General features: G+C 45.7%; 1 protein-coding gene across 1 annotated transcript in view; it reads left to right on the forward strand.

Annotated features, from left to right (window-relative positions):
* MED27 (mediator complex subunit 27) overlaps window positions 1–27,369 on the forward strand; it is a 217,781-nt gene that overhangs the window by 53,352 nt on the left and 137,060 nt on the right. Inside the window, exon 3 of the mRNA XM_005902761.2 lies at window positions 15,080–15,210. Coding sequence (XP_005902823.1) covers window positions 15,080–15,210 — 131 coding nt within the window. The remainder of the gene's footprint in view (window positions 1–15,079; window positions 15,211–27,369) is intronic.

Genomic DNA, 27,369 nt, shown 5'->3' on the forward strand with positions numbered 1-27,369 from the left:
TTTGAGTTTTCTGTCTGGGAATTAAAGCCCATGTAAACCCACTTTTCTTGACCTCTGTGCCACCTTTAGCAGCAGCTGGCACATAGTAGCCTATGTACTTTGATCTACAACTTTTGGATACCTCTCCCGCCCTTCTTTTGCAAGGGTAATGCAGAATGCAGCCCCTAGGCCTGTCTCACACCTTATTAAAACATCATTTCCCCTGCCTGTTCCCACGTCTCTGTGCTTAATCACAGAAAGGCAGCTTGTTCAAATATACATTCCTCTTGTTTGGAAAGTTCTGTTGGCTTGTCTTCCTTCTCACCCTGCCTGCATATTTTGTAACCCTGCCTCACGGAGGCTGTTCTTATTAAATATCAAAATTTGCTCATTGGAAAGTTACTTGTAAACTTAATTAACTCTCTGTCAGTGGTTGAGTTAACTTTCTCCCTTTAATTTCAGCCTCCTTGGTCATGGTTTTCCCTACTCTGACCTGTGCCTGTTAAAGACTTGGTAAATAGTTTTGAAATGCCAGTTGGTGATATATGGGCCTCTTTAGCATTTCTTTGATTTATGTGCAGTGCTGTGGAAAAAGGCAAAGAAAGCAAATTATATGGCAAAAAATGTTGCCAATCTTCACTTTTTTACTTGTAGTTTTAAAAAGTACACTTATCAATCACATCTGATGGATTTTCTTTTTTATAAAGATTGAAAATTTAACTATTTGAAGACTCTTGCCGTGCAGGTTCTGTGTCTGCTTAATCAAGTGCGATTTAGAGCTTGGGGTAGAGTCTCAGAATTCTAGAAGCTCTTTCAGTCTCTGCTGTGTGTCCTGCTAGGACACTCTTCAACAATATATGCTGGAAACAGATTTTTGTGGAAACATTTTGCATTCATGTTTCAAACCCTGAATCTGTGCAGTGGACTAACAAGAGTTGTGTCTGTAGAGTAGCTAATTGTGACTGGTCTGAGGTTTCCTTGTGTAGCATATTCATGGTGAGTTCCAAGTAGAGATTGACTTCGTCAATCAGTGAGTCGACAAATATTTTTTAGATTGTCCTATGAAGTGAAGTGGCTCAGTCATGTCTGACTCTTTGTGACCCCATGGACTGTAGCCTACCAGGCTCCTTCGTCTATGGGATTCTCCAGTATTCTTGCCTGGAAAATCCCATATACGGAGGAGCCTGGTAGGCTACAGTCCATGGGGTCACAGAGTGGGGCATGACTGGAGCAACTTTAGCACGCACGCACTGTAGGTGGTTCTGCTGCAGATGGGCTCGGGCTGTTTTGAAAAATGACTTGAGGACTCTAGTGCCCTTTGCTTGTACCACTCCCAGGCCTGAGGTCCTCAGGGGCACCCCTCCCCCAATCGTCTACCAAATAAAGTCCACAGAGGGTGTAAAAAATCCATACTGCTTGGGAGGGTATGGATTTTTAATTTGTGTAGGCCGGGTGTGTGGATCTGGCTGGGCACAGTTCCTGCGATGCCTCCGTGCCTCTTCTGAGTGTTTTCTTATTTCTTCATTCATTCGTCAAGTACTTACTGAGCTGTGTGCCAGGCACTGTTCTGGGTGTTGGGGCCCCAGTGGTGATGGAGAGAGCCGGGGTCTGGGTTTCAGGGGTGCTTTCATATCCAGTGTGTTGTTGGCGGGTGTGGCGGGCGAGGGGTAGAGCAGGGGACAGATACACTAAACCCAGAAAGAAACAGTGTGTATCAAATACCTCTTTGGATTTACTGCTGTGGTTAAGGAGAGACCCTGTGGTGTGATGAGATGACCTCCAAGAAGGTGAAGTTCAGGCTGAGACTTGAGTGACAGGAAGTCAGAAGTGCTGCCCAGCCCGCTCGCCACCACGTGTCCCAGGTCCACAGCTCCTCCTCCAGAGCTTCCGCGTCCGTGTTCTGGGTTTGGAATGTTCTGGGTTATTGAAAGGTAGTATGGTTCATATACCACCAAGTTCTCCAGCAGGGTCGGGGGCAGTACCCTGTAACCAAATGTTGTGTAGCAAGACGTTTGACTGTTCACACTAAGTGAGATAAATTAAGATGTAAACAGACTCACATCAGTTCATGTCAGTTTTTGCTGCCACAGGAATTTTGGCGCCTATATTGATGAGAAAGCTTTTGACTTTCAGAACTTTTTATACATTTTTATACTGCAAAAAAAAAAAAAAATATCGTGGCTCTGTAATGCCAGCGCCTTGTGCACCTTTCACCTCTCTGGTGTGAGAAGGCACTCCCTGGGTGAGGGGGTATGCACGTTTGCACCCTCACATGGCGGCGGGCAGGGGCCTGGGTGAGACGCGTCCCTGTCTGCTGAGGGCCTGTCTGTGGGTTCACTGGCTCTCTCCTCTTCCCTGGGAGCCTCACAGCAGACCCTTATTAACTGAGTGACTGGGAAAGGCCGAGCTGGGGAGGAGGGGAGGCCATGGAGCCCCACCGTCCTCCCACTCTGCAGGGCCTTCTGCATGAAGGTGATTCAGAGTCCAGATTCCCTCCATACTCTGGCATTTAGTTCAGGTCTCCTGGAGCTGTCCCCTGCTACTTACGTATTCATCTATTCATTTACTTAAAAAAACACTTTGATACAAGGGTTTGTTTAAAAAAAGCAAAGCAAAAAGGAAATAAAAATGAAAATCCTTCCGGAGAACATGCCAAGTTCTGGAGAAGCCATCGAGTGTTGTGGTTGCAGAGCAGGGACTCTGGGGCCAAGCTGTCCAGATTCCAGGCCTTAACGGCTCCATGACCTTGAGCAGGCCACTTACCATCTGTGGCTCCATTTTCCTCATCTGTAAAATAGAGCTAATAGTACCTGCCTCATAAGGTGGTTGTATAAGTTACAACGAGCCCTATGTATACAATGTGTGTGCTCGGTCGTTCAGTCATGTCTGACTCTTCATGTGGGCTCTTCTGTCCATGGGATTCTCCAGGCAAGGATACTGGCATGGGTTGCCATTTCCTCCTCTAGGGGATCTTCCCCATCCAGGGTTCAAAACCACATCTCTTGTGTCTCCTGCACTGGCAGGCAGGTTCTTTACCACTAGCGCCACCCGGGAAGCCCATTGTGTACTTTGGCTCATGTTGCTGTTTTTGTGATGCTGAGCACTGTTCTAGATACTGGGGACCTAGCAGTGAAGACTAGGGAGCTCTGTGGAGCTCTTAGCTGCTCTCATGGATCTTGTATTCTAGGCAAGTCTTGACCCTCTAAAAGCCGAGAACATTTCTTTTCACATCCATCCATGTCTAGCACTATACTCGGCATCCATCAAGTCATCCCGTTCTCGGCGAGGATTTATTGAACATCCGTGCAGGCCCCTCTGCTAAGCCTGTGAGGCTTGTTAAACGATGTGAGTCAGTCTGGCAAACACAGATACACAGAAAACCATACTCTAGGGTATAGTCATCAGCCCTGTAAAAGGTGCTTCAGAAAGGCTTCTGGACTGGCTTGCACAAGCTTCAGCTCTTTTCAGCTTCTACCTGCGAAGTACTTAAGGGAAAAGGCCCTGTATTTATCGGAGTATCCTGTAGCGAAAGGAGACACTAGGTGTGGCGCCAGTTGCCTATTATTTTCCCATCTCTGGTCCCAGTGGAAGCTGCTTCTGAACATCTGGTTGGATGTAGCTGATGGTAGACGTGTTGTTACTGTTTCTTCTCAGACATTCCTGGCTGCCTGCTGCTGATCCACATTTTGGATTGACTTGTTCTTCATAGCACAGTTCAGAGTTTCAGTAGGGCTGCAAAGCATCATAGAATTAAATAAATAACTAGCCCATCAGAGTAACCCGTTTTGTATCAGAGGTTCAACTCTTTTGTGATCCTGCCATCCCTGTACACTCCCCAGCCCAGATCCACCCAGAAACAAGCCTGTTTTTCATTGGCTCATCTCTGAGGCTTTTCATCAGAGGCAGGGCCTGGCTCAGTCACCCCTCGCACTCAGTCTAACTGTTAGTGGCTCGGCAACCTCAGCGAGCTGCAATCATAGCAGACATTCCTTGCGTCTGTATTTTGTGCCAGCCACTTTGGTCAGTGCTTTCCCATGCTTAGTCTTCACTGATTCCAAGAACCTGACTGTGATGTCGCTTCTTTAAACTCTGGGTTGCTTCTAGGGTAATCATGTGGTATCTAGCAGCAGTATTATCTGTGACAGAAGAGAAGAGAACACAGACTCCAGAAAGTTGAATAACTCAGCTAAGGTCACAGTTGGTTAAGCGGAGGGTTGATGGTTTATGTTCAGGTGGTTGACTCCGTGCTTCCACTCTAATGGATTAAGAAGCTGTGCCTCAGTCCTGTTGATCAGTAGAAATAAACTGACCTGGCGTTCATTTTAAACCAAAAACATACCTGTTGTATGTGTGACTTTGCCTTTCTTTTTCCCTCCAAAAGAAGATATCTTTGCACCACATTTGTCATAAGAAAATCCTGCATTGACTCCGGCTTTTACCTTTTCTCATATTTCCTCAGTCAGAACTTAAACCAACAGAAAACCTTCAGTAGTCCAATAAAGAAGGAAACAAGTGCAGTTCAGTCCACCCTCTGTATCCATGGGTTCTGCCTCCTCAGATTCAACCAACTGCAGAGAGAAAATATTTGGGGGAAAAAATTCCAGAAAGCTCCGAAAAGTAAAACTTGAATTTGCTGTCACTGCAACTATTCACATAGCATCTGCCTTGTTCTTATAACTATTTACATAACATGTGCATTGTATTAGGTGTTATTATACAAGAAACCTAGAGATGATTTAAAGTATCCAGGAGGATGTGTGTAGGTTATATGCAAATGCTGCACCATTTACGTAAGGGACTTAAGCGTCTGCGGAGTTTGGTACCCACCTCAGGTCTTAGATCCAGTCACCCCCAGATACCTAGGGACAGCTGTACTCAGGGAGTCTGGAGAGAGACTTTGATCTTCCTGTGCTGAGTTCTTTGTCAGCTGCCTGGGAAGTGCTCTGTAACTTTCTTGTTTAGTGCATCAAGGTTGAGCCAAGTTTCTGGGCATTTTGATTGTTCGTAACTTTAAGACTAGTCTCCACAGTATCCTGGAAGGAGCTTCTGCATGGATCCTCTCATTGCCTTTGTGTGGAGTGTTTCCCGTGTTTCCACAGGCCCCATACAGCTGCCCTGGGTTCTGTGGAGAGTTTTACAGAGTCGACCACGAGGCATCACAGTGTGATGGATTCCTTTCCTTGTTTGTACGAGAAGAGCCAGGCTGGGGCGCCTCCTCAGTGTACCTACTGGTTCAGAACAGCCTGGAGGGGGGGCATTTTTCCCTTTTTCCATTACACTTGCCAGTTTATTATCTGACATGTTTAGAGTGACGGTGTTTGATTAAAAGAAGTGAAGTGAAAGTCGCTCAGTCATGTCCAACTCTTTGCGACCCCATGAACTATACAGTCCATGGAATTCTCCAGGCTAGAATACTGGAGTGGGTAGCCTTTCCCTTCTCCAGGGGACCTTCCCAACCCAGCGACTGAACCCAGGTCTCCTGCATTGCAGGCAGATTCTTTACCAGCTGAGCCACAAGGGAAGCCCAAGAATACTGCAGTGGGTAGCCTATCCCTTTGCCAGCGGATCTTCCCAACTCAGAAATCGAACCGGGGTCTCCTGCAGTGCAGGCGGGTTCTTTACCAGCTGAGCTATGAGGGAAGCCCTCATTAAAAGGCAATGCTTTTACTTAGTTGTGAACATTCTCATTCCTGGTATTGTTGGAAGAGGTGAATTTGGGGGCATAGTCACTTCTGATAATCACAAGACCAACTCTGTCTGTTCCCGGGGCGCTGGGCTCTGTGCTGAATGAAGTCTTTTGCATGCATCATATCACTTCATTCCTACCACTGAACCTTCCATTTCTTCATCTGTAAAAGGAGGCTGCCATACCTCTCTCCATGGGGTTGTTGTGCTATAAGGAAAAAGCACTGTTAAAGTCTGCTTTAGGGAGTGTGCTCAGTCAACAAGAGAACAGCTTTGTCCTTGTGAGAGAAAAAGAATCCCCCTACCCCTCATTATTGGACTGAGGAAGAAACAGGCTCAGAGGGGAGAGAAAACACCCAGGGATGCCCGGGATCATTTGTGCTGAAGCTGAGGTTTGGACTCTGGGCCATCTGACTACAAAGCTCGTCCCCCTACATGGTAGCCACACTGCCTCTGGAGTTTCAACCTTTCTGCCAGAGTACAAAGGAAAGCACTTGCCTCCTTAGACTTATTGCCCCTTAAGCCACCTGACCTTGTTCCTCCTATTCCTGAAGGGAAAAGGCAGTTGTTAAAAAAGATCAATAAAAAAATGTGTCCTCCTGAATGTTTTCTTCTGTTTCCTGATTCCTCCTCTCACAGGCCTTTGACCTGAGCAGCTCACTGTTTCTTTCCTTCCACTCCTGTTATTCTCAGCTTGTCTGACATCACGGTTATAATCTTTTAAAGTCAGTGATCATGAGCCCGCTTTCTGTTCTTCCTCCTTCTGAATCGCATCTGTGCTTCCTTTCCTTCTTCCCTACCTCCTGGCTTCATTTCCCGGGTAAGGGAGGGGTGGGGTGAGGCTGGTCAGACCCCTGATTTGGAGCCAGTTGCCTCCCAGCTGATGACTGGTTGATAGAAGCAGAAGAAGCTGATGGGGGCTGCTTTTGATGGTCATTGAAATGATGCTTAAAGCAGAAATTAGCATTTTCATGACATGAGATAAAGGAAGAGTTAAACTGTCCAACTACATCTAAGCTGACTTTGAGCACATAGGAATCATTTTTTCTACCTATAAAAGAAGTTTATAATAATCTAATTGGAATTTTAAACTGATCAGATTGATCATTTTTTAAAAATCATGTTTACTGGTTTCTTAACTGAAGTCTTTTTAGTGATAACTCGGCAAAGGATTAATGCTTAGAAGTCAGTGGCTAGAATCAAGATGTGGAAGTGACCGGTGATTTTCACGTTACTCATTTCTCAGTTGGAAAAAAACCCTCGTTTTCTTTTAGGGGAGGAAGAGGGAAAAAGAAATAGCCGAGGACATACCTATTATATGGAAATATTCAGTTCCACAGACCTCACCTATGAATGTTTGGGGAGAATAACAAACTAGTGTTTGTCATCAGGCGTGTGCTGCTTGCTGGGCCTCCAGCATTGCACACTAGGCTTTGTTTAGAGCAAAGAGCTGACTCACTGGAAAAGACCCTGATGCTGGGAAAGATTGACGGTAGGAGAAGGGGGTGACAGAGGATAAGATGGTTGGATGGCATCAATCGCTCAATGGACATGAGTTTGAGCAAACTTTGGGAGATGGTGAAGGACAGGGAAGCCTGGCATGCTACAGTCCAAGGGGTTGCAAAGAGTCGGACACGGCTGAGCGACTAGACAATGACAGTAAGGTTTTACCTGACACCCGGCCTCAGACACCACAGGGAGCCCTTTCCCCTCTTTAACTGCCTGAAGTGGAGACTTTTGGTGACTGGTACAATGTTTGTGTTTAATAAACATATTTAAATTTTACCAGTGCAAGTTCAGACTGCAGTTTCATAGAGAAATACAGCAACATAGAATTTCGGTGTTTGAGGACCTTCGGCATAATTCCAGCCATCTGTTTTAGCCTCTGGCCCAGGCCTGAGGCATGCAATAACAAGCTAGTGTTGGGCATTTCTGGTGGAAACACGAAGCTGAGTCCGGGATGTGTGCTGTTCCTCTGCCGCTTCTCTTTTGGTCAGGAATAGAAAAAGGGCTAGGACGCACTCTGTGTTTGTGGGATCCAGTGTGGTATGTGAATGGATAGTGATTCTAGGGGGGTCCAAGCCTAATTGCGGGTGGCCCTCCTGACACAGGCTGCTTCCTCTAGTTGGAATGCAGGTGAGCGAGACTGCTGCCACGCTGTCCTCTTCAGAGAGCGTGTTCTCATGTCAGCGCCCGTTAATAAGCTGTTAGGGTGCCCTCATCCGTGCACTGCCAGACTTGCCTTGATCCTGTTTGTATTTCCTGCCTACGTCTTCCTAAGTGGCCCTGTGACCTTCCGCCAAGATCCTTGTGAGCTTGTGCACTGCACTCCGGGACCCTCAGGTACAGAGGCTGAGAGCCTGCTGTGAAATGTGAGGTGGTTCACAGGAGATGGGCAGCACCCTAGTCTGTTGGTGTTTGTAGCTCATCTTTGCTTTTTGGCTTTCTTTTGTCTGCTTTTTCTCTCCCTCTACAAATAGCCCCTGTGATGGGTGTTTCCTCCATTTTTAGCCGCATTCACAGTTTACCTTTTAGTGAATCTGTTTGGATATCTGAGTGATAACTCTTCCGACTGATTGGCATCCTCTCAGTATGATAACGTGCATACAGCTGTAGTGTAAACAGAAGCAGTTGTGGAGAAAGGCCTATTAATAAAGGTGTGAGTTCTGAAACATTCCAGAGGAACAATTCTAAACAAGCCTAAACATTACAGATATTTAAGAAAGAAAAAAGCTGCGGTCTGTCCTCTTGGTTTACTTTTTTGACAGTTTTAAAGTCTGGACCTTTGAGGATTCACGTGCAGGAAGTAGAAACCCAGACGGCCTTCGGGATGTAAATGAGCCCCAGTTGAACAGAAGCGGGCCCCTTGGTTTGGTGTCCTGCTTTCATGGTAATTGAAAGGCCTGAGCCCAGCTTCCCAGTAGAGAACAAATGGGCAAAGAAATGGGAGGCTTCCTTCTTATGGTTTATTGATGCTGTTTTGCCCAAGTAAGGAGATCATTTACCCATAAAAGCTCAAATCTGAGGGTGTTTTTCTTTCTTTCTTTTTTTCATACTGGCTATTTGAAAGAAGCATTAGGAGATAAAAGGAGAAAAGAAGCCAATATCATTGTCTAATATTTAGATAAAAACCAAGCAAAACAATTAGATTTATGATATTTTTCTGTAGCTGTTTTCCTTGGCACGGATAATACCAGGCAACCTTGCTTATTTCTTTCCTTAGAGTTATGTTCAAAAGAAGAAACAGGGCTTTATTGTAAGACATGGTTCTTCCTCATTAGCTGGGAACAAAACACATTTCAATAATGAGGGGCAAAGGTCTTTGCAACTCAAAGTGGTGACGAAGTGTTCCTAGTTTTGCACAAATATTGGTTTTAGTTGAAAGCTTAATGGTTTAGGAGAAATATGGCTCCTAAGTATGAGAGTGAGGGTCTCACAGGAGCCTCCCCCACCCCGCAGTGCCACATACGCACGTGGCAGCTTCACGGCGTGTGGCTCAACCCAGGTGTTGTGGCTTGAGTTGATCGAGGTGCCGTATGTCCCTGGATTGGCGCCGGGAGCCTGGCGTGCACTCTTGCCTCTGGGAAGGGTTTGCAGTGCCCTTGGGCCCACCAGCTCTGCAGCGCTGGTCAGTGCTCTGCAGGGGAAGTGGTCTTCCGTGCCTAATGTCCTTACCTGTTACTGTCGTGATGTATTACACAAATAATCAAAGAGAATCCTAAGTAAAAACAGATTATGCATGTGGCTGCTCCTGGGCAATAAGATGATTTATAAAAACCCACGAAGCACTCCACAAGCACAGTTGCCCCATTAGGACACTGTCAAGGCTGCTAGGAAGGTCAGATGTGTTACTGCTGAGTCTAGAAACTAGGTTTTTGACAATCTTGAGGTGTCTGTGGTTTCTTGATTATTTTGTCTTTGAAGTTTTTGTTGCTAAATGGTATTAAAACCATAAAATGAGAGCATTTAAAACTTCCCCAAACTCCCCACCTTAGACATGACTGGAGTCAGTAGGAAGAAAAAGGCGTGTGACATCTCAACGCTGAAAGGTGAGAGTGAGGGAGCGGACAGGAGCTGGCAAACGCTGGCGATGCTCTGTGCTCCTTTCCTCAGCTCCGGTTCCTGGCCTGAGAAGAAGGGCTGCATTTCACAGCCTGAGCAGTGATAATAAATGCCAGGTCCCGCGGTTAAAAAGATGCAGCACACGTAAAACAGCAGGACAAAGTATGTGAGTTGAACCCTGAATGGCCTGTTCCCCTTTTACGATGTGTGAGACCCTGGGCTGGTGACCACTTTACGATCAGAGTCTCCTCTCCCATAAAGTGGAGTGGAGTGGAGGTGGAGGGTGGCTTCTCCAAGCCTCCTCTGTGACGTTAGAATTCTGTGATTTGAAGCAATTGGAGGGCAGTCCCTATGAAGGTCTTTTCCTGAGCTCAAGCCTGCAGAGGGGTTCGACATACCTGCTTTTTTAGCATTTAGAATAAAGAGGGAGTCAGGACTCTTTCGTGGCTCTGTCACGACAGTGAACATCTGCAAAGCCGAGAGTCTGCTTTTGTTAGAAACCAGCCTCGAGAGGGCTGTCTGATGGAGTCGTTCTGTTCTCTAGGTTGGCTCCAGCCACAGCCAGGCCAGGGCAGCGTCACCAGTCGGTCAGCCCACTTAACATTTGACAAATCCATTAGCATCTCCTGTACTTAACGCACTACCCTGCACACCGTAGAGAATACAGAGTTATCAGTAGTAACAAGGCTGTGTCCTCACGGTATGTCTGCCTCGTGGCCAGCTTCACTCCTGGCCCAAGAAAGAACACCAGGCCTCCCTACCGGGATGCCGCGTCCCAGAGACAGAGAGGAGCTCTGTGCAGGGAGGAGGGGTGGGGTTCTCCAGCCCTTGATCTCTTCTTCCCCTCCTGTGGGCCCCGCTGCACTCAGGCAGCCAGAATTTATCATAGCTTGGCTCTATCACATTCTTCATCCAGAGGGTTTAGTTACTGGAAGTGCCAATGTGTCTTCCTAGCGTTCTTAGGAACCTATATGTAATTTTGTGTAAAGTGATTTTTTTTAATGGAGTTGAAATGCCTTAAGGTTAAGGAGAACTCTGTCGTTGCTGTTTTTAACTTGCTCCCCCCCGCCCCAAAGAAGCCTTTGATGGAAAAGAAAATAATGATTTTCATGGTAGGAAGAATCAAACCTTGATTGAGCTGGCTTATAAATTTTGAGACTTTGAATGTTAGTTTTCTTAAAGTGGGATTCAGGCCATATGGCATGGGAAGGATCATGTTGCTTATGAATAGATGCTATACCCCGGACTCCAGGGGGGTTCTAGCAAACACATCAGCTTTTAAATTCTAGGCCTGATTGAATGCCAGTGGCTTAATCAGTATATTGAATGTGATCAGTGGGATGGATTTCCTTCTGTTTTCTTCTCAAACTTCTGTCTATTGCAGAACATGTCCTTTATTTATCTTGGAGCAGGTAGATCATTCAGAACAGTGTGGAACATGGAAAACCAGTTGGAGGACTAACTAAGGGGACCATTGCTCACTTGATTTTCTGAAACTGAGATTTAAATCAGAAACTTTGCATTTGAGTTCTGTTTTTAAAATAAGTTCCTTTCATATTGTTTCCTCTCAGTCTGTTTTGTCTTTGTAATTTGAAGCATATTAAAGCTAACTGGATTTGAGCCTCAATAATTTGGACTTTAAAAATAAAGACCTTAGGCTATCCAGAGGAAAAGGGTTTGCCGTTGTATGAAATTGTAGGGACGTTACTTCACCAGTTTTTGGTGAAGCCAAATACCCTTGTGATGTGTTTAGAAGCCTAGAGCTTGGAATTAAACTTGAGAGTTTGGTGGGTCCTTGGAGAAAATGTAATGCAAATGAGCCATGTAAGATCGCACAGCTTTTATTAGTAGCAGGTCCAGCAGCACATTCTAGAGGCTCTTAGTCTGTACATTGGAATTCACCAGGACCTGATCATGTTCCACGCTTGTGCATGTCTAATATTACTAAAACAGCACTTATTCAGTAAATCAAGGTTTTCCTAATTCAGAGTTGTGTTTCCCTCAGATCATTATGAGGTGTTGAAAATATCGCAGGCATAGAGCTAATTAGTAGGTATAATTGATTAGAAAAGGCTTTAGGTTGAGAACTGACGGAAAAATACGACGTTCGTTACAGAAAGTGGAAGTTTGACATGGATAGGTTTCTCTTGGAACCGAGAAATTTGCTCTCAAAATTCAGAGAACACGGAAATAGCTAGACTGCCAAGCAGCAGCCAGTAAAGACCCCCTCCCCCCAGCTGGCCACGCAGCACTCCCTTTCCCCAGCTGCAAGATGTGGACGTTCACAGAATGGACTGTTTGATTTCTCTCCCACTTTCATTTTACTCTTGCTGGTTAGTGGAGAAATGATCTTGGATAGAAAAACCACATTACAACCTTGATAAGCTGCCTTTTGAAATAGAGTTGTTTCCATGCCACAGACGTTTGGAGCAAAGTATGTTTATTGAAATATATTTTTGTAGAAAATATTACCGAACCTGTAATTGAACACGTATGGCAGTATTTTGAGGAGTGATATGTTCTTAATGTTAATTTGTGGATTAGCTCTGAACTCCCTTCTGCTGTTTTGAAACCATTGGCTGAGTGAACATTTTCCAAGAGTCTTTGCAGATCTACGCAGTGTTTCATGGAATAGAGTATTTAGTGCTTAAATAATGTATAAATCCAGTTGGACAGGAGCTGCCTGTCAGTTTTATTAACTTTGACCTTTTCTCCCATTATAAAGATGCTTTGGTAAATATTTAATGGACCCCTTATAGATCTTGACAGTCGGAGCTGTGTTCCTGGAAACTGGGAACCGTATATATGATTAACAAATGTCGCTTAATCACTGTGAGTCAGCTTTCAAGGGCAGGTTTTTTTCTGGGAGAAGAAAACTCCTTCCATCTCCATGTGCTCTTGGGTGTGGCGTACATTGAGAGCATCCAAGGTGGTAGAAGTCTCATTGGAAGCCTGGGAAAGACAGCAGCTAGCATGCATTTCTGCTGTTTGGGGGTTTTTGTTTGTTTGAGCAAATGATCAAAATGATGCCAGGTGGACAAAAATCACCCTGCCACTCTGCATAGTTAGCAGGACTCTTCCACTCAAAAGAGTCAGCAGGGCTGGAATGGCTGAGCTTGCATGGACCCTAATAAGATACAAAGGAGAAGGAGAGCCAGAAGGAGAGCCGGTTCCTGGAGCCAGGAGGGGCCCCTGCCAAGCTGTCTTTCCCTTTAATTCCATAAAGCCCCGTGCATATTGCACTCATTGCAAATTCTGGTGGGGAGGATCGAAACCCAAGTAGCTGACATTTTGAAACATTGTCTTTCAAACTTGTACTGTCCCTTGCTTCCATTGATTTCCCATTTAAGAAATCTGTAGGAGAAAAATAAATTTGAGCAAAATTCATTGGTCTGCGATGAGTTGTTAGAGCCAAATTGTACCCCCCTTTTTCCACCTCAAGAAGAGCTCCGTTTTATTATGAATGTGATATGTCTCTGTCTCGTATTGTGCAGCCATGAGGCTCCCACAGCAAATCGACCAAGTAAATCAAGAGCCTGTTAAAAAGCAGTATGGATGCTCCAAACACAGACATTTCAGTCTTTGCTGGGTCGCTGGATATCTTCATTTTTATAGCCACTTCAAGAAGCAGATCGTTTCAGTTGGTTGTGTTTTCTTTCACTCTGTTTGTGTGCAGCCCAGTGGCTTTACGGGAGGCCATTTATTTTTCAGGACGTTATTACCCTTTGCATCCAGGGCCCAACCCCTTTTATATGGTGGTCACCGATTTCATTACCATGAGCTTTAATGTAGCTGACTCTGCAAAGGAAATCTATGCAATGGAAGAGCATTTTGAAAAGAAATTCAGAGTTACAGAATGAATTACTGTTTGTATATTCAGTTAATTCTAAATAAATGTTTGAAAAACCTTGCTTAATTTGAGGAGGGAAAAAGAAACATGTTGGATGTTATAAATGGTCTCAATCCAAGTTTCTTAGCTTGGTGTTTTCAAGTTCGAATGTTTTATTTACATCTGTTCAAAATTGGGATACCTTTCAAGGATAATTTTGTTATAGAGATGGATGACAACTCTTCACATCTAAAGTACAAAAGTATGGGATTTTAAAAGGAAAACGGGTGTCACTGTCACATGTCAAATTGGAGATAAGCTTCATTTGGTAACGAGCGAGAGTGATGAGCTGTATTGTAAATCAGAAGATCCTGATGATCTGAGTTGAGGGCAAGGGGAGATTGCCTGAGTGGGGCACAGGGGAACTTTCTTCTGTGATGGAGGTTGCACCTTGATGGGGGTGACAGTGTCACAGGCGTATGTTACCAAGACATCATCACACTGGACACCTAAAATGTATGCATTTCATTTTATATGAATTATAACTCAATAAAGGTTTTTTTTTTAGTCCTGTTTGGTTTAGAACTAGGCAGTGTTATTTCTCTTTTCCAATAGAGAAAGTCTAGAGAAGTAAAATGATCTGTCCTGAGTAACCTCGAAGCTCAGCAGTTTGTCCAGAACAAAGCAAATGATGCTGGCTCTGAGCCCGCTTAGAGTCTGCTGCGTCCTCACTTGCATTGTTCCAACTGCATGTGCGTGGAGTGGAATTAACTTCTCCAGCCGGTTCTCTTCAGTGAGCCTGCATCCGTTTGTGTACATTGTCATGAGATGCATTTCTGTGCTTATTTTTGTGATCGATACTTGGATCTTAACCACTGGGAACAGCAGCCCAGCTGTGTGTTTGAATCTGTTTATGGTCAGCCTGTTGCGCTGCTGTTGACCACAGTGGTCTGTGAGTTATGTTCTTTATTACAAGCAAGACATGACAGTAGCAAGAGTTCCTATAACTAATTCTTTTTTTTAAGGAAACCCACTGGATCCTCTTTTTAAAAACCATTTACATAAAGCAGATGTGAACAGGAGTGAAAAAAGAAGTAAAAAATTATCACAGTTCTCCTCAGAAATACACTGTTAACCTTTTGGAGAGCACGCTTTAACCGTCTGGAGAACGTTTAAGTACCTCTTTGTTTACGATGCCTTTTCTTTTAATTCAACAAAATGATGTCGTAAAGTTCTTTATGTATTTACCCAATTTCCCTCTTATTATTGGGCATGTAGATTGATTCCAGCTCTTTATCATTTTGTAATGCCATGATGAGCATCCTTATTCATGCTTGTTTTCCTGTTTGTCTGATTATCTCCTATGAATACATTTCTTGAAGCAAGATGTTAGCAGGTATATTTGAAATTATTAAAAATGTTCTGAGCTGGTAAGATGTATCAAGTACTGATAGTTTAATAGCCCTTGTCCTGCTTTTACCAAATGTTATTTTTCTTCCCCTTTTGTTTGGTTCTCCTCTGCAGTTGCAGTACCACGCTGGTCTGGCATCTGGCCTTTTGAATCAACAGTCGTTGAAACGTTCTGCTAACCAGATGGGAGTGTCTGCTAAACGTAGACCAAAGGCTCAACCCACGACTCTCGTCTTACCGCCTCAGTGAGTGATGGGTTGGAAAAAGTTCTTTTGTCCTGGGTGAACTCTAATTTGTGCTTGTTTTTGGCTATTGGAAACTCATTTTGGCAAGATCGTTCTTTCTTTTAAAAAGGTTTCTGTTAAGATTGGAGACCGTGGTCACCTATTTTGCATAGGTCTTCAAAGAAGCAGTGATGATGCGCTTCCTAGTTTACCTGGCCTGTGTGTGTCTCTAGGACTTGAAGATCCCTCATGGCTTATTCTTTGTTTCCGTTCACACTCCCAGAGTTGGCAGCGTGTGAGTGCAGTTCTCCATATTTCACAAGTGAGGCCACTGAGGAGCACGTTTTGATAAACTGCAGGCCGTCTAGAAAATCTGGTAGCACTGAGGTTAGAATCAGTGCTGGGCTCACTTGCTCTTTTTTAAAAGAGAAATGTATGTGCTCTTCTTTTTCCCAGTAGGAGGGAGAGCAGACACTGTGAAGTGTACGTTCGGATGGATGGTTTTTTCACGTGTCTGCCTCTGTGTAGCTCCCCTAGATCAGGCCACTGGCCACCACTTCCAGGACTCCCTGAGGGTTCTCACATTCCCACCCTGTACACAGGCTGCCACCTCCCTAAGTTGACCACTGTCCTGACTTCTTTGAACAGTTAATTTGCCTTGTTCTTGAACTTCATATGGATGCGATCACACATTATGTAATCTTCTATAGGAGCTGTCTTCACTCAACATAATATCTGTTAGATTGCTTGTTCTTTTTTGTTGCTGCATAGTATTCCTTTGAACATGCCGTAGGTGTTCCACCCATTGGATTGGCCTTTACTCCAAACCTCAGTAGTTGAGAGCCATGGCTCACTCAGTGATGTAGAATCAGAAATTGAACACACCAGTCTTTGCTGGCAGTTTTTCCATTCCACACACAGACTCCCCTGGAAGGGGTGCCGCCTCCCAAAGGCTTGACCTGATTTTTAAACACATTGCCCAGCTCAGCCTGTTCTCCTGTTGTACCCTCTTTCCTTAATATCCTCAGTTACAAACTGCATTTTAAAGTTTCCAGTCTGAAGGGGGTTTGCAGGGGAGATTCAGTTGTTTGCCTTCACACAGGATCTCATTTATGTTATGTTTGGTTAGCAGATATTTATTATACCTCCTGTCTGCCATGCACTGTCCTCAGCTTTGGGGATACAGTCACAAGCAAGACAGACATGGTCCCATCTTCCCAAAGCTACTGGGGAGGAAAGGCAAAAAGCAAGTACCCCTAAACCAATAAGTAAACCAGTACAGTAATTTCTGGTTATGGTAAGTACTTCTGAAGGGAACACATAGGATGGTAAGGAGGGGAGGCTGCTTAAAACAGGTGGTCAGAGAAGGCCTCTCCAAGGCGCTGGTGCTGGGGGAGACTTGAGAACAGGGAGGAGAAAGACCAGTGAGGAGCTGGGAAAACTACACGGCATGATTCTGGGGGGGTCTCTTCTCTCACCAGTGGATGTCATAGCCCACCATTTGTGTGACTTTCAGGGTTTCTTCACCCGTAGCATTTGCTTCCAGGGTGGGATGAACATAACCAGCTGGCCTCCAGCAAGTTCCTTTCTGTCTGCCACACACACAGGCGCCATCCTTTCCAGAGCCAGCAGGGCCCGCTTCCTCGAGTGATGCAGGAAAGAGGGAGTTTTCACCATTTGGCAAAAAGCTTCCTCTGTCTGATGTTTTGCACATGTTGACTTGGCGATTCTGCACATCTCAACTTTTGGCTCTCAGAAGTCTAATGGGCCTTATAACTTGTCATCCTCCCTGCCTGGCTTGTCTACTGAGGCAGGATGTGTGGCGAGAAGTGAAAGACTTTCTAATGGTCCCACAAGACTGGAGCCAGAAGTGTTTGTTACTAACTCTCTCCCGACAAAAGTCAGTTCGTAGTCCATCTGTTCACCATTTGTTAATTTGCATTGGCTTGAAACCTGTTTACAGGTGACATGCTATTATGAGGACACTTAGAAACTATTTTAAGCAGCAAGGCAATCAACAGACTCTGTTCTCATGCCAAGAAAAAAAAAACTGGGTGTTCACAACTGTCATTATAAATTTATAATAAATCACTCAAAATACTTAGTTTCAAAGAGAAAAGTGGTTCCCGTGCCCTAAGAACGCAGTGTTGAAATGATTTTCTATACTTGATAGCCTCTTTTCCTGTGAAAATTGACTGTAGCCTTTTCATATCCTTGAGCTTTGTGGATTCACATTATCTTGACATCCCTTTTAGAGCAACTGTCCAGTAGGCGGGATCTATAACTAAAGGACATTCTGCTCACTTTTACTGAGCACCTACTATGTGCCACTTACTGTGTTAGTTGTCAGGAGTAGACACACCAGTATATGGCATAGCTGCTGACCTAATTGGATCATACATCATTAAAAAAAAAAAAAGAAGAAGAAACTAGTAATATATACATATTGTAGATTTTGGAAAAAATCAAAGGTTATTGAAAAAGAAAAAATAATAGTGCTGCACCCTGATAAAGGTATTGTTAAAGTTTTGAGGGCTGTTCTAGAGTTTTTTCCTATGCATGTGTAATATAGAATTTTTAAAAACAAAAACCAGCCTTTAAGAAGAATTGTCTTCTGATACTGTTCTGTATCACATCCCAACATTTATTGTAGTTGTTAGTTTTAAGGTAGTATAATTTGACCCATGGAGTATTTAAAATTGCCTGTTAATCCGCCGTGTTGTGGTTTTATCATAGGACATTTCCTCATTACAGAATTCTTACTATAAACATGGTATGACCATAAACTTTATCTTTAAGAAAATCCCTTGAACTCCCTTATAAGACAGCATCTAAATGCTCCAAGGTTGCTGCATTTTCATCCATTGCTACAAAACAAATTCCCCCCAGACTTAGTGGGTTTAACGACAATAAACATAATCCCCTATATTTCCTGTGGGTCTGGAGACTGGGAGTAACTTGGTTCAGAGCCTCTCATAACATTGCTGTCAGATAGCCAGGACCATAGCCATCTGAAAGTTGGGCCAGGGCCCAAAGGCCACTTCCAAGGTGGTCACTCATGGCTGTTGGTGGGAGACCTCAGTTCCTCCCCACACCTCTCCACAGGCTGCCTGAGTGTCCTCTGGACATGCGGTGACTCTCCCAGAGCAGGCACACTCAGAGAAGGCAAGCCGGGCAGAGCCTGTCCTTTTTATGGCCTCACCTCAAGAAATGTAGCATCAGTTCCACCTGTTCTGTGGATTAGAAATGAGCTGCCAAGTCTGACTGACGCTCGTGGGGAGGGGGTGAGGCGCTCGCTTCTGAAGGAAGGAGTGTCCAAATTTGCAGACATATTTTAAAACCACCACGATTGCTAACAAGGAGACACTGCACAGAGAGTAGGGTGGTAGGGCCTGTGAGCCCAATTCTCTTGTTTATCCAGCAAATACTTACCTGGGGCCTACAGGTGCTTGGTTCTGTGCTCCAAGCTGGGTATTTGGAGATGAATAGGATAGGATTTTCAGAGAAGGCAGTGGCACCCCACTCCAGTACTCTTGCCTGGAAAATCCCTCGGATGGAGGAGCCTGGTGGGCTGCAGTCCATGGGGTCACTGGGAGTCAGACACGACTGAGCGACTTCCCTTTCACTTTTCACTTTCATGCATTGGAGAAGCAAAGGCACTCCACTCCAGTGTTCTTGCCTGGAGGATCCCAGGGACGCAGGAGCCTGGTGGGCTGCTGTCTATGGGGTCGCACAGAGTCGGACACGACTGAAGTGACTTAGCAAGATAGGATTTTGGCTTTTGGGATGCTCCGAGTAGAAACAGAGGAACAAATGAGCAGCAAGGGATGACCATACTGCAGCATCATAGTCAAGTGTGCCAAGTCCTAAGGACTGGATCCTCACGTGCCCGAGAAGGCCATGGCAATGCTAAGAGAGGCCACGCGGAGACCAGACTTAACCGAGTCTCTCCGCTGCCGGCAGAGAGGGATGGAGGCTTCCTTGTGGAGAGCTAGGAGCTTTCTTGCATAGGCCTACAGAACTCTGAGGAAAGGGCTTATTTCTAAACAGTGGAGGAGGTGGTTAAGGGCCGGGGGCTGGTCTCCTCACTCGCCTTCCCCTAGAACTCTGTGTGCCTGTTAGTGCGGAGGCGCTGGGGCTTCTGCATTGGCTCGTGTCAGCAGTTGGGTGGTGTGGAAGCTGCTGCCCCAAAGCCTCTTCCTGAGCGTGCTGAGACCACGGTTGTGTCAAGAATGCAGGAGATTTGTACCATCATTGATGTGTTTGTTTTTAAAGTGCAGTTGGCTTTAAAAGCAATAGTCTTTGAAGACTCGGATTCCATGCCTCACCACCACCCCCCACCCTCCAAGTTCCCAGAGGATTAGTGATTTGTGGGATTAACGATTCATATCTTTCTCCCCCTCCAAAGACGCTTGTAAGGAAACAAGATGCTGTTCATGATGAAAGATCTCTGATCCTATATTAGCATTCAGAGGGCCCTGGTGAAGCGACCTCACTCCCAGATTCCCGAGTGTTCTTCTTAAGTCTTTTGCGGAAGGACAGACACTATCGTTTTCATAAGGAGGCTGTGTCCCCCGTTGCTGGGTAAACATGGTTCGCCTTTGACCTTGTGGGACTGGTCTCAGTCTAGGAAGCGGCTATCGCACTTGACTGACCTGTAAGTTGCATCCGGGGATCCCTGTGTCAGCTGGCGCCTTATTTCCTTGTGCCGTCGTGGACGGCAGCTTCCGCTCTACAAGACCTTGCTCCGTGTACTCTTGTGGCAGCGTGGGGTGTTGGTTTTAATCATTGTGGCCAAGTCACACACAATCACTGTGACTCCTGGGTTTCATCAGAGGTGAAAGACCCTTGTGTGTTCTTATTTTGCACATGTAGATCTCATTCGGGTTTTTTTTTAATACTTATTTTCATTTATTTGGCTGCACTGGTGTGTGGGATCTAGCTTCCCGACCAGGGATTGAACCCGGACCGCGGCATCGGGAGCTTAGAATCTTAGCCACTGGACCACAAGGGAAGTTCCAGGTTTCACTTAGGTTGGAAGGGAAAAAAAGTTATTTGTTTTACAGAAAGGTTATTTTTAAAAGTGTTAGCTGCCCTCCCCGCCACCACCCCGCTGGAGGTTGTGACGCCAGGTACTTTCTGGGTATCACATTATGGTTTGTGAAGAGGTCCTGCCTGTGAGACTAGGGGCGCTTCAGAGGCCGCCTTCGCTCTTCACCGGGGATGCTCCAGCCCTGCTTGCAGCCCAGAGCAGCCCTTCTGCTCATTCATGGGTCCAGTGCCCCTCACCTGCTCCCACGCGTTTCTGCAGGGGCCTCCTGTTTCTCTCCCACCCCGTCCGTGTTCCCTTTCTCCTGCTTCGTTCTTGGTTGAATGGAAATGGGCAAACCCCAGAATCATCTCCTGGGAGAACACTGACTCCTAGGACCTCCTCCGTTCCCCACCCCCTCTCCTCTCTGCAGCACAACTCCTGGAAAGACTGACTGTACTTGTCCCCGGTTTCTCAGCCACCCCAGGCGACAGGCATTGGTTCCGACCCCCGTTCTCTAGCTTTGCCTCTTCTAGCGCTCCACGTAAACAGGGTCATGTGGAGCACAGTGCTTTCCCCCTGGCTTCTTTTGCACGACGTGATGTTTTGGAGATTCATTCATGGGTGTGTCAGCGCTCTGCTCGATTTTATTGCTGAACAGGATTCCTTGCTGGTCTCCGGAGCACACCAGTGGCACTTCCTCGCCGTGTGGCCTCCGCCTCAGTGTTGTCTCATGCCTCTGAGAGTGTAGGGCATCTTCACTTCCTGCCCCTGCTCTTGGATGACCTACCTCAGGTTTGAGTAACAACGACACATAAAAACCACGTGCTGGGACACGTGTTGCTGGGGAGAAATGCCACTGATGGAGACAGGCACTGGCATAACGACACCGCTTGGCCACCTCAGGCTTCCAGCGTTTGAACAGCAGATTGTCTCGGTATGGCCACTGATTGGATTCTGGAAGTTGAACTGAAAGAGGCTCATATTCTGCCATTGCCTTGCACACTAGTCCCGTGAAGATATGGACTTGAAATCACACACGGTACTTGTATCAGTGACTGGATTCTCTCTAAGACACGTGGTAAGTGCTGCCTCTGCTCTTGAAAGGGAGAGGCTCCTGTTGTCTCTCGCTTAATGTGAAACTGCCGGGAGACCCGGAAGGCAAAGCGGAGACGTGGATCCGTGCTGGGCGACAATGAGGAACGAGGGGGCCCACTCTTCGTCGTCATTGACGTTGAAATCGAGAAAGGCAAATATTTGCCAGGATGAGCATACAAAACCCAGGTCTCTTCCTGTAGCTTCCTGGCCATTACATCATTCTCTCTCCTGTTGCTGATTTTCCCAGACCTTTTCTTTGAGTTTTTTTCTCAGCCGCACAGAGATGAAACTCCAGGTTTCTGTGTTTGCTTTGCTATTACAGAAGCCTTGATTTAGCCGTCATTTGATAGTGACTATGACCCTGCTTCCTTGGAGGTACCTAACCCTTCTCTTGATTACTTAGGCTTTGTTTTGTCTCCCGAGGATCTTGATATTTTGTTGAGGGCAGCATTTGGTTGTATGTTGATAGGTTTATATTTAAGTGCTTCAACTCAGATGGTGAGAGGAGCCCTGAACAGGAATGTTTGGCATCTCTTTTCATGGGAGTTTAGTTTGTCTCTGAGCAAAGGAGGCTCAGATGATAAAGAATCCGCCTGCAATACAGGAGACAGGGGCGGGAAGATCCCCTGGAGGAAGACATGGCAACCCACTCCAGTATTCTTGCCTGGAGAATCCCACAGACAGAGGAGCCTGGCAGGCTACAGTTTATGGGGTTGCAAGGAGTTGGACACGACAGTGACTAAGGATTTTTCACTTTTCACTTTCAAAGCATCAGTTAATATACCACGAATGAGAAGCAAACCGATTGATTGCTGTGGGTTTTAGAAATATACAGCGTCGCCTCCTATAACCCCCTCTTCCGGGTTGTTTATTTGCCAGGCCTGCACTCTCTGGGCCTCAGCTGGCGAGCAGAGCCAGTGCATTGTTGGCTGTTGCAAGTGTCCCCGAAATGAAACAGAGAACTTTGCAGCTTTTAAGTTTCCTTGAGGTTGGCAAAAAGTCATCAAAACTTAAGTAGAGATTCACAAAATTCCCCTTTCCCCTACTGGCATGTTACTTAATGTAACAATATTCATTAGATACCACTGAGAGGCTGTGTAATAAAGAAATAATCCTAGGCCTTGGTGGCTCTCACTCTCCAGAAGAGTTGAAATTGAGAATATAATTAAAGATTAAAACATTGTTTGCATTCTAGAACATGGAGAAATCTTCCTCTCCATTGCGGGACCATATTAATAAGGAAGAGATCAGTTTCCAATAACCAAGACTACAGAAGCTCATTTATTAACATCAGTCATATTGAAGCTGTCTGACTCGTTACTTCTTTGTCTTTTTCCTACAAGACTGGAGCTGTGTCCAGGAATAGTGAGGGATACCAGTCTTATCTCAAAAAAGAATTTATCAAAATTGATGCAGCATCCTGAATTTGGATGGGAGTGTTCACGGGGAAAGGGTGCGGCAGAGGATGAGATGGTTAGATCGCTGACTCGGTGGACGCGAATTTGAGCAAACTCCGGGTGATAGTGGAGGACACAGGAGCCTGGCGTGCCCCAGTCCACGGGGTTGGAAAGAGTCACACACGACTTAGAGACTGAACAGCAGTTCAGTGCAGGCGCTCAGTCACGTCTGAGTCTTTGCGACCCCGTGGACTACAGCATGCCAGCCTCCCTGTCCATCACCAACTCCCGGAGTTCACTCAAACTCATGTCCATTGAGTCGGTGATGCCATCAAACCATCTCATTCTCTGTCATCCCCTTCTCCTCCCACCTTCAATCTTTCCCAGCATCAGGGTCTTTTCAGATAAGTCAGTTTTTTGCTCACTGGCCAAAGTATCGGAGTTTCAGCTTCAACATCAGTCCTTCCAATGAATATTCAGGACTCATTTCCTTTAGGATGGACCGGTTTGATCTCCTTGCAGTCCAAGGGACTCTCAAGAGTCTTCTCCAACGCCACAGTTCAAAAGCATCAATTCTTCGGTGCTCAGCTTTCTTCACAGTCCAACTCTCACATCCATACATGACCACTGGAAAAACCATATCCTTGACTAGACTGACCTTTGTTGGCAAAGTACTGTCTCTGCTTTTTAATATGTTGTCTAGGTTGGTCATAACTTTTCTTCCAAGGAGTAAGCATCTTTTAACTTCATGGCTGCAATCACCATCTGCAGTGATTTTGCAGCCCAAAAAAATAAAGTCAGCCACTGTTTCCACTGTTTCCCCATCTATTTGCCATGAAGTGATGGGACCAGATGCCATGATCTTGTTTTTCTGAATGTTGAACCTTAAGCCAAGTTTTTCACTCTCCTCTTTCACTTTCATCAAGAGACTCTTTAGTTCTTCTTCGCTTTCTGCCGTAAGGGTGGTCTGAGGTTATTGATATTTCTGCATGTCTGAGGTTATTGATATTTCTCCTGGCAGTCTTGATTCCAGCTTGTGCTTCATCCAGCCCAACATTTCTCATGATGTACTCTGCATATAAGTTAAATAAGCAGGGTGACAATATACAGCATTGATATACTCCTTTCCCGATTTGGAACCAGTCTGTTGTTCCATGTCCAGTTCTAACTTGCTTCCTGACCTGCATACAGATTTCTCAAGAGGCAGGTTGGGTGGTCTGGTATTCCCATCTCTTTCAGAACTTTCCACAGTTTGTTGTGAGACTGAGCAAAAGCAACCTCAGTATGGCGCTTCAGTTCTGTAATTCACTGTATTCCTCTGTTTGTCAAAAAATAATTTTCACGCTGTCAGGTTCAGCCATTTTCTTATGCAAAAATAAAAAGTTGATAGGAACTTGTGTACCTGTGTTGAGGTTGTATCATTGAGGCTGGGAAAGAGGCAAGAACACCATAAAATATTGTCAGACCATCTTGACACGGTGACAAAAGAAACCTCGGCAGTCAGATACCTTGTACTCCGAGCTCCTTGCAGCCCACTGCACCCTGGACCTCAGAGAAGAGCCTGGGGCCTTGCCCAGTTGGATTGTAAAAGTTTAACTGCACAAGCACTGTTTCATTTTCTCTCCGCTTTTTTGTTGCTGTTCACATTTGTTTGTTTTCCATGTGCCTCAAAATCGAATCTGAAGGCATTCAAGGCCAAGGGTGCGGGATAGTCTTGTGCATCCAGGCGCCGCTGTCGCCTGTTCCTGCTCTCTAGAGCTTTTGAGGGCCCAGAGAAGACGCTGTCAGTAATAGTTCTTGAAATGTCCTTTTTTATGTTTATTTCTAGTGTTATTGGCAGGTGGAGGAGGAGAACGTGGTTCAGCGACTGGGCAGAAACTGTCCGCTCCCGGCTCTGTACAGCTTGCATTTGGTAGCCAAATGCCTCTGGCTTTGCCACTCTCTGCCTTGTGTTTTGTTGAGACTGGAAACTCCCTGGGGACCAGGGCTCCCTGCATCCCCTTCCTGCCTGGTCTTGGCTCCCCTGAGTGAACCAGCCCTGAAGGCTAGTTCCCCTCTGTGCCTCCCTCCCCGCTCCCCGCCCAGCTGCTGAGGCAAGAATGTCTTTTTACAAGATGCGCTGGTCATCATCCTTTATACTGCTCATGGCTCTCAGTAAACTGGAAGCGTTGAGCGTTGGGTATTTAAGTGGATGGGAACCAGGACTTCTCCACTGGTTAGGAGTCCGCCTGCCAGTGCAGGGGACACGGGTTTGATCCCTGGTCCGGGAAAATTGCATGTGCCTCAGGGCAGCTAAGCCTGTGCGCCACCGTGACAGGAGCCCACACTCCAGAGCCTGCACACAGCAGCTAGTGAGCAGTCCTCGTCACTGTGCCTGGAGAAAGCCTGAGCACAGCAACGAAGACCCAGCACAGCCGGAAGTTTAAGAAATCAGTGGCTGAGAACCAGGTGCAGGGGTGCCTGCAGGTGAGCATGCGAAGATGACTCTGCTGTGTTGGGGGGACAGGATTGGATCTGCAGGCTCCGGCAGCAGGCAGGGCCAGAAAGGCAGGCGGAGGCCTCATAGCGGCCACCGCTGGGGGCAGCAGGCCCTGGGGGCTCATGAGCAGGCCTGGTGTGTGCAAAGTGGTGTTTTAGGACAATTAATCAAGTGGAAGAATGCAGCTAAATAAGGTAGTTCTTTGTAGCTGTTAAAAAGATAATTGGTTCATGTTACTTATCTTTTATCCCTCTGTTTGGGCAGGAGAAAAATTTCCAGGAGAAATAAACGAGGAATCCCTCATAAATATTAATGTAAAAATCTGTCTATGGAGAATAAATATAGGGACATTTTGCTTTAAATGCTCTATGTCATTGTGCTTCATTAGCATATGTGTTGTGAAAGATCCTCCTTTCCCCTTGAGAAAACCGTATTTAGTTCAGCTAATAGCTGCCTGCTGAGAGCTGCAGGTTGTCAGATCCTTGTACTTCAGACGGCCAGGAGAGCTGCTGTGCTCCGTGTCAGCCGGCCGGTTTCCTGGGCTCTCCGTCCTCAGGAGTGCTGGGCCCCGGCAGGAAGCCAGCAGCAAGTCCTGGGTCCAGTCTCGTTTTCTGGATCCTTTTTCTGGACCTTTGCTTCATGCCTAGGTTCCTAGTGTGTCCACGTGCACGTGTGAGTGCACAGACACACGTACTTGTGTTTTGTACTCTTCAGTTTGCAGGCATTCATCAGGCCCTCTCTGTACGCTAGGCGTGTGCTTAATCAAGCTGGAACTGTAAGGTGTTCAAGTACTCCTGTCTGTATAAACAGACAGAAAAGAGAACGAGTTGCCTGTGAAGCTGGTTAGGTTGGAGGCCCCCACAAGCCTCGGGAGAAACAATATGATGGACTTGCCTACACTCCATGCCTCCCACTTCTCAAAAGTGTTGGGGAGGAGACTTCCCCTGGGGTCCAGCCAAAAAAAAAGTCCTCTTCATTATAGGGGACTGGAATGCAAAAGTAGGAAGTCAAGAGCTACCTGGAGTAACAGGCAAATTTGGCCTCAGCATACAAAACGAAGCAGATCAAAGGCTAACAGAATTTTGCCAAGAGAATGCACTGGTCATAGCAAACACCCTCTTCCAACAACACAAGAGAAGACTCTACACATGGGCATCACCAGATGGTCAATACCGAAATCAGATTATTTATATTCTTTGCAGCCAAATGTAGAGAAGCCCTATACAGTCAGCAAAAACAAGACCGGGAGCTTACTGTGACTCAGATCATGAACTTCTTATTGCCAACTTCAGACTTAAATTGAAGAAAGTAGGGAAAACCACTAGACCATTCAGGTATGACCTAAATCAAATCCCTTATGATTATACAGTGGAAGTGACAAATAAATTCAAGGGATTAGATCTGATAGAGTGTCTGAAGAACTATGGATGGAAGTTCATGACATTGTACAGGAGACAGGGATCAAGACCATCCCCAAGAAAAAGTAAAGCAAAAAGGCAAAATGGCTGTCTGACGAGGCTTTACAAATAGCTGAGAAGAGAAAAGACAGGAAGGGCAAAGACGAAAAGAAAAGATATATCCATTTGAATGCAGAGTTCCAAAGAATAACGAGGAGAGATAAGAAAGCCTTCTTCAGTGACCAATGCAAAGAAATAGAGGAAAACAGCAGAATGGGAAAGACTAGAGATCTCTTCAAGAAAATTAGATACCAAGGGAACATTTCATGCAAAGATGGGTACAATAAAGGACAGAAACAGTGTGGACCTAACAGAAGCAGAAGATATTAAGAAGAGGTTGCAAGAATGCACAGAAGAACTATACAAAAAAGATCTTCATGATCCAGATAACCACGATGGTGTGATCACTCACCTAGAGCCAGACATCCTAGAGTGCGAAGTCAAGTGGGCCTTAGGGAGCATTGCTAAGAACAGGGCTAGTGGAGGTGATGGAATTCCAGTGGAGCTATTTCAAATCCTAGAAGACAATGCTGTGAAAGTGCTGCACTCATATACCAGCAAATTTGTAAAACTCAGCAGTGGCCACAGGACTGGAAAAGGTCAGTTTTCATTCCGATCCCAAAGAAAGGCAATGCCAAAGAATACTCAAACTACTGCACAATTGCGCTCATCTTACATGCTAGCAAAGTAATGCTCAAAATTCCCCAAGCCAGGCATCAA

Source organism: Bos mutus, chromosome 11, assembly GCF_027580195.1.
Source record: "Bos mutus isolate GX-2022 chromosome 11, NWIPB_WYAK_1.1, whole genome shotgun sequence".
Classification (NCBI taxonomy): Eukaryota; Metazoa; Chordata; class Mammalia; order Artiodactyla; family Bovidae; genus Bos; species Bos mutus.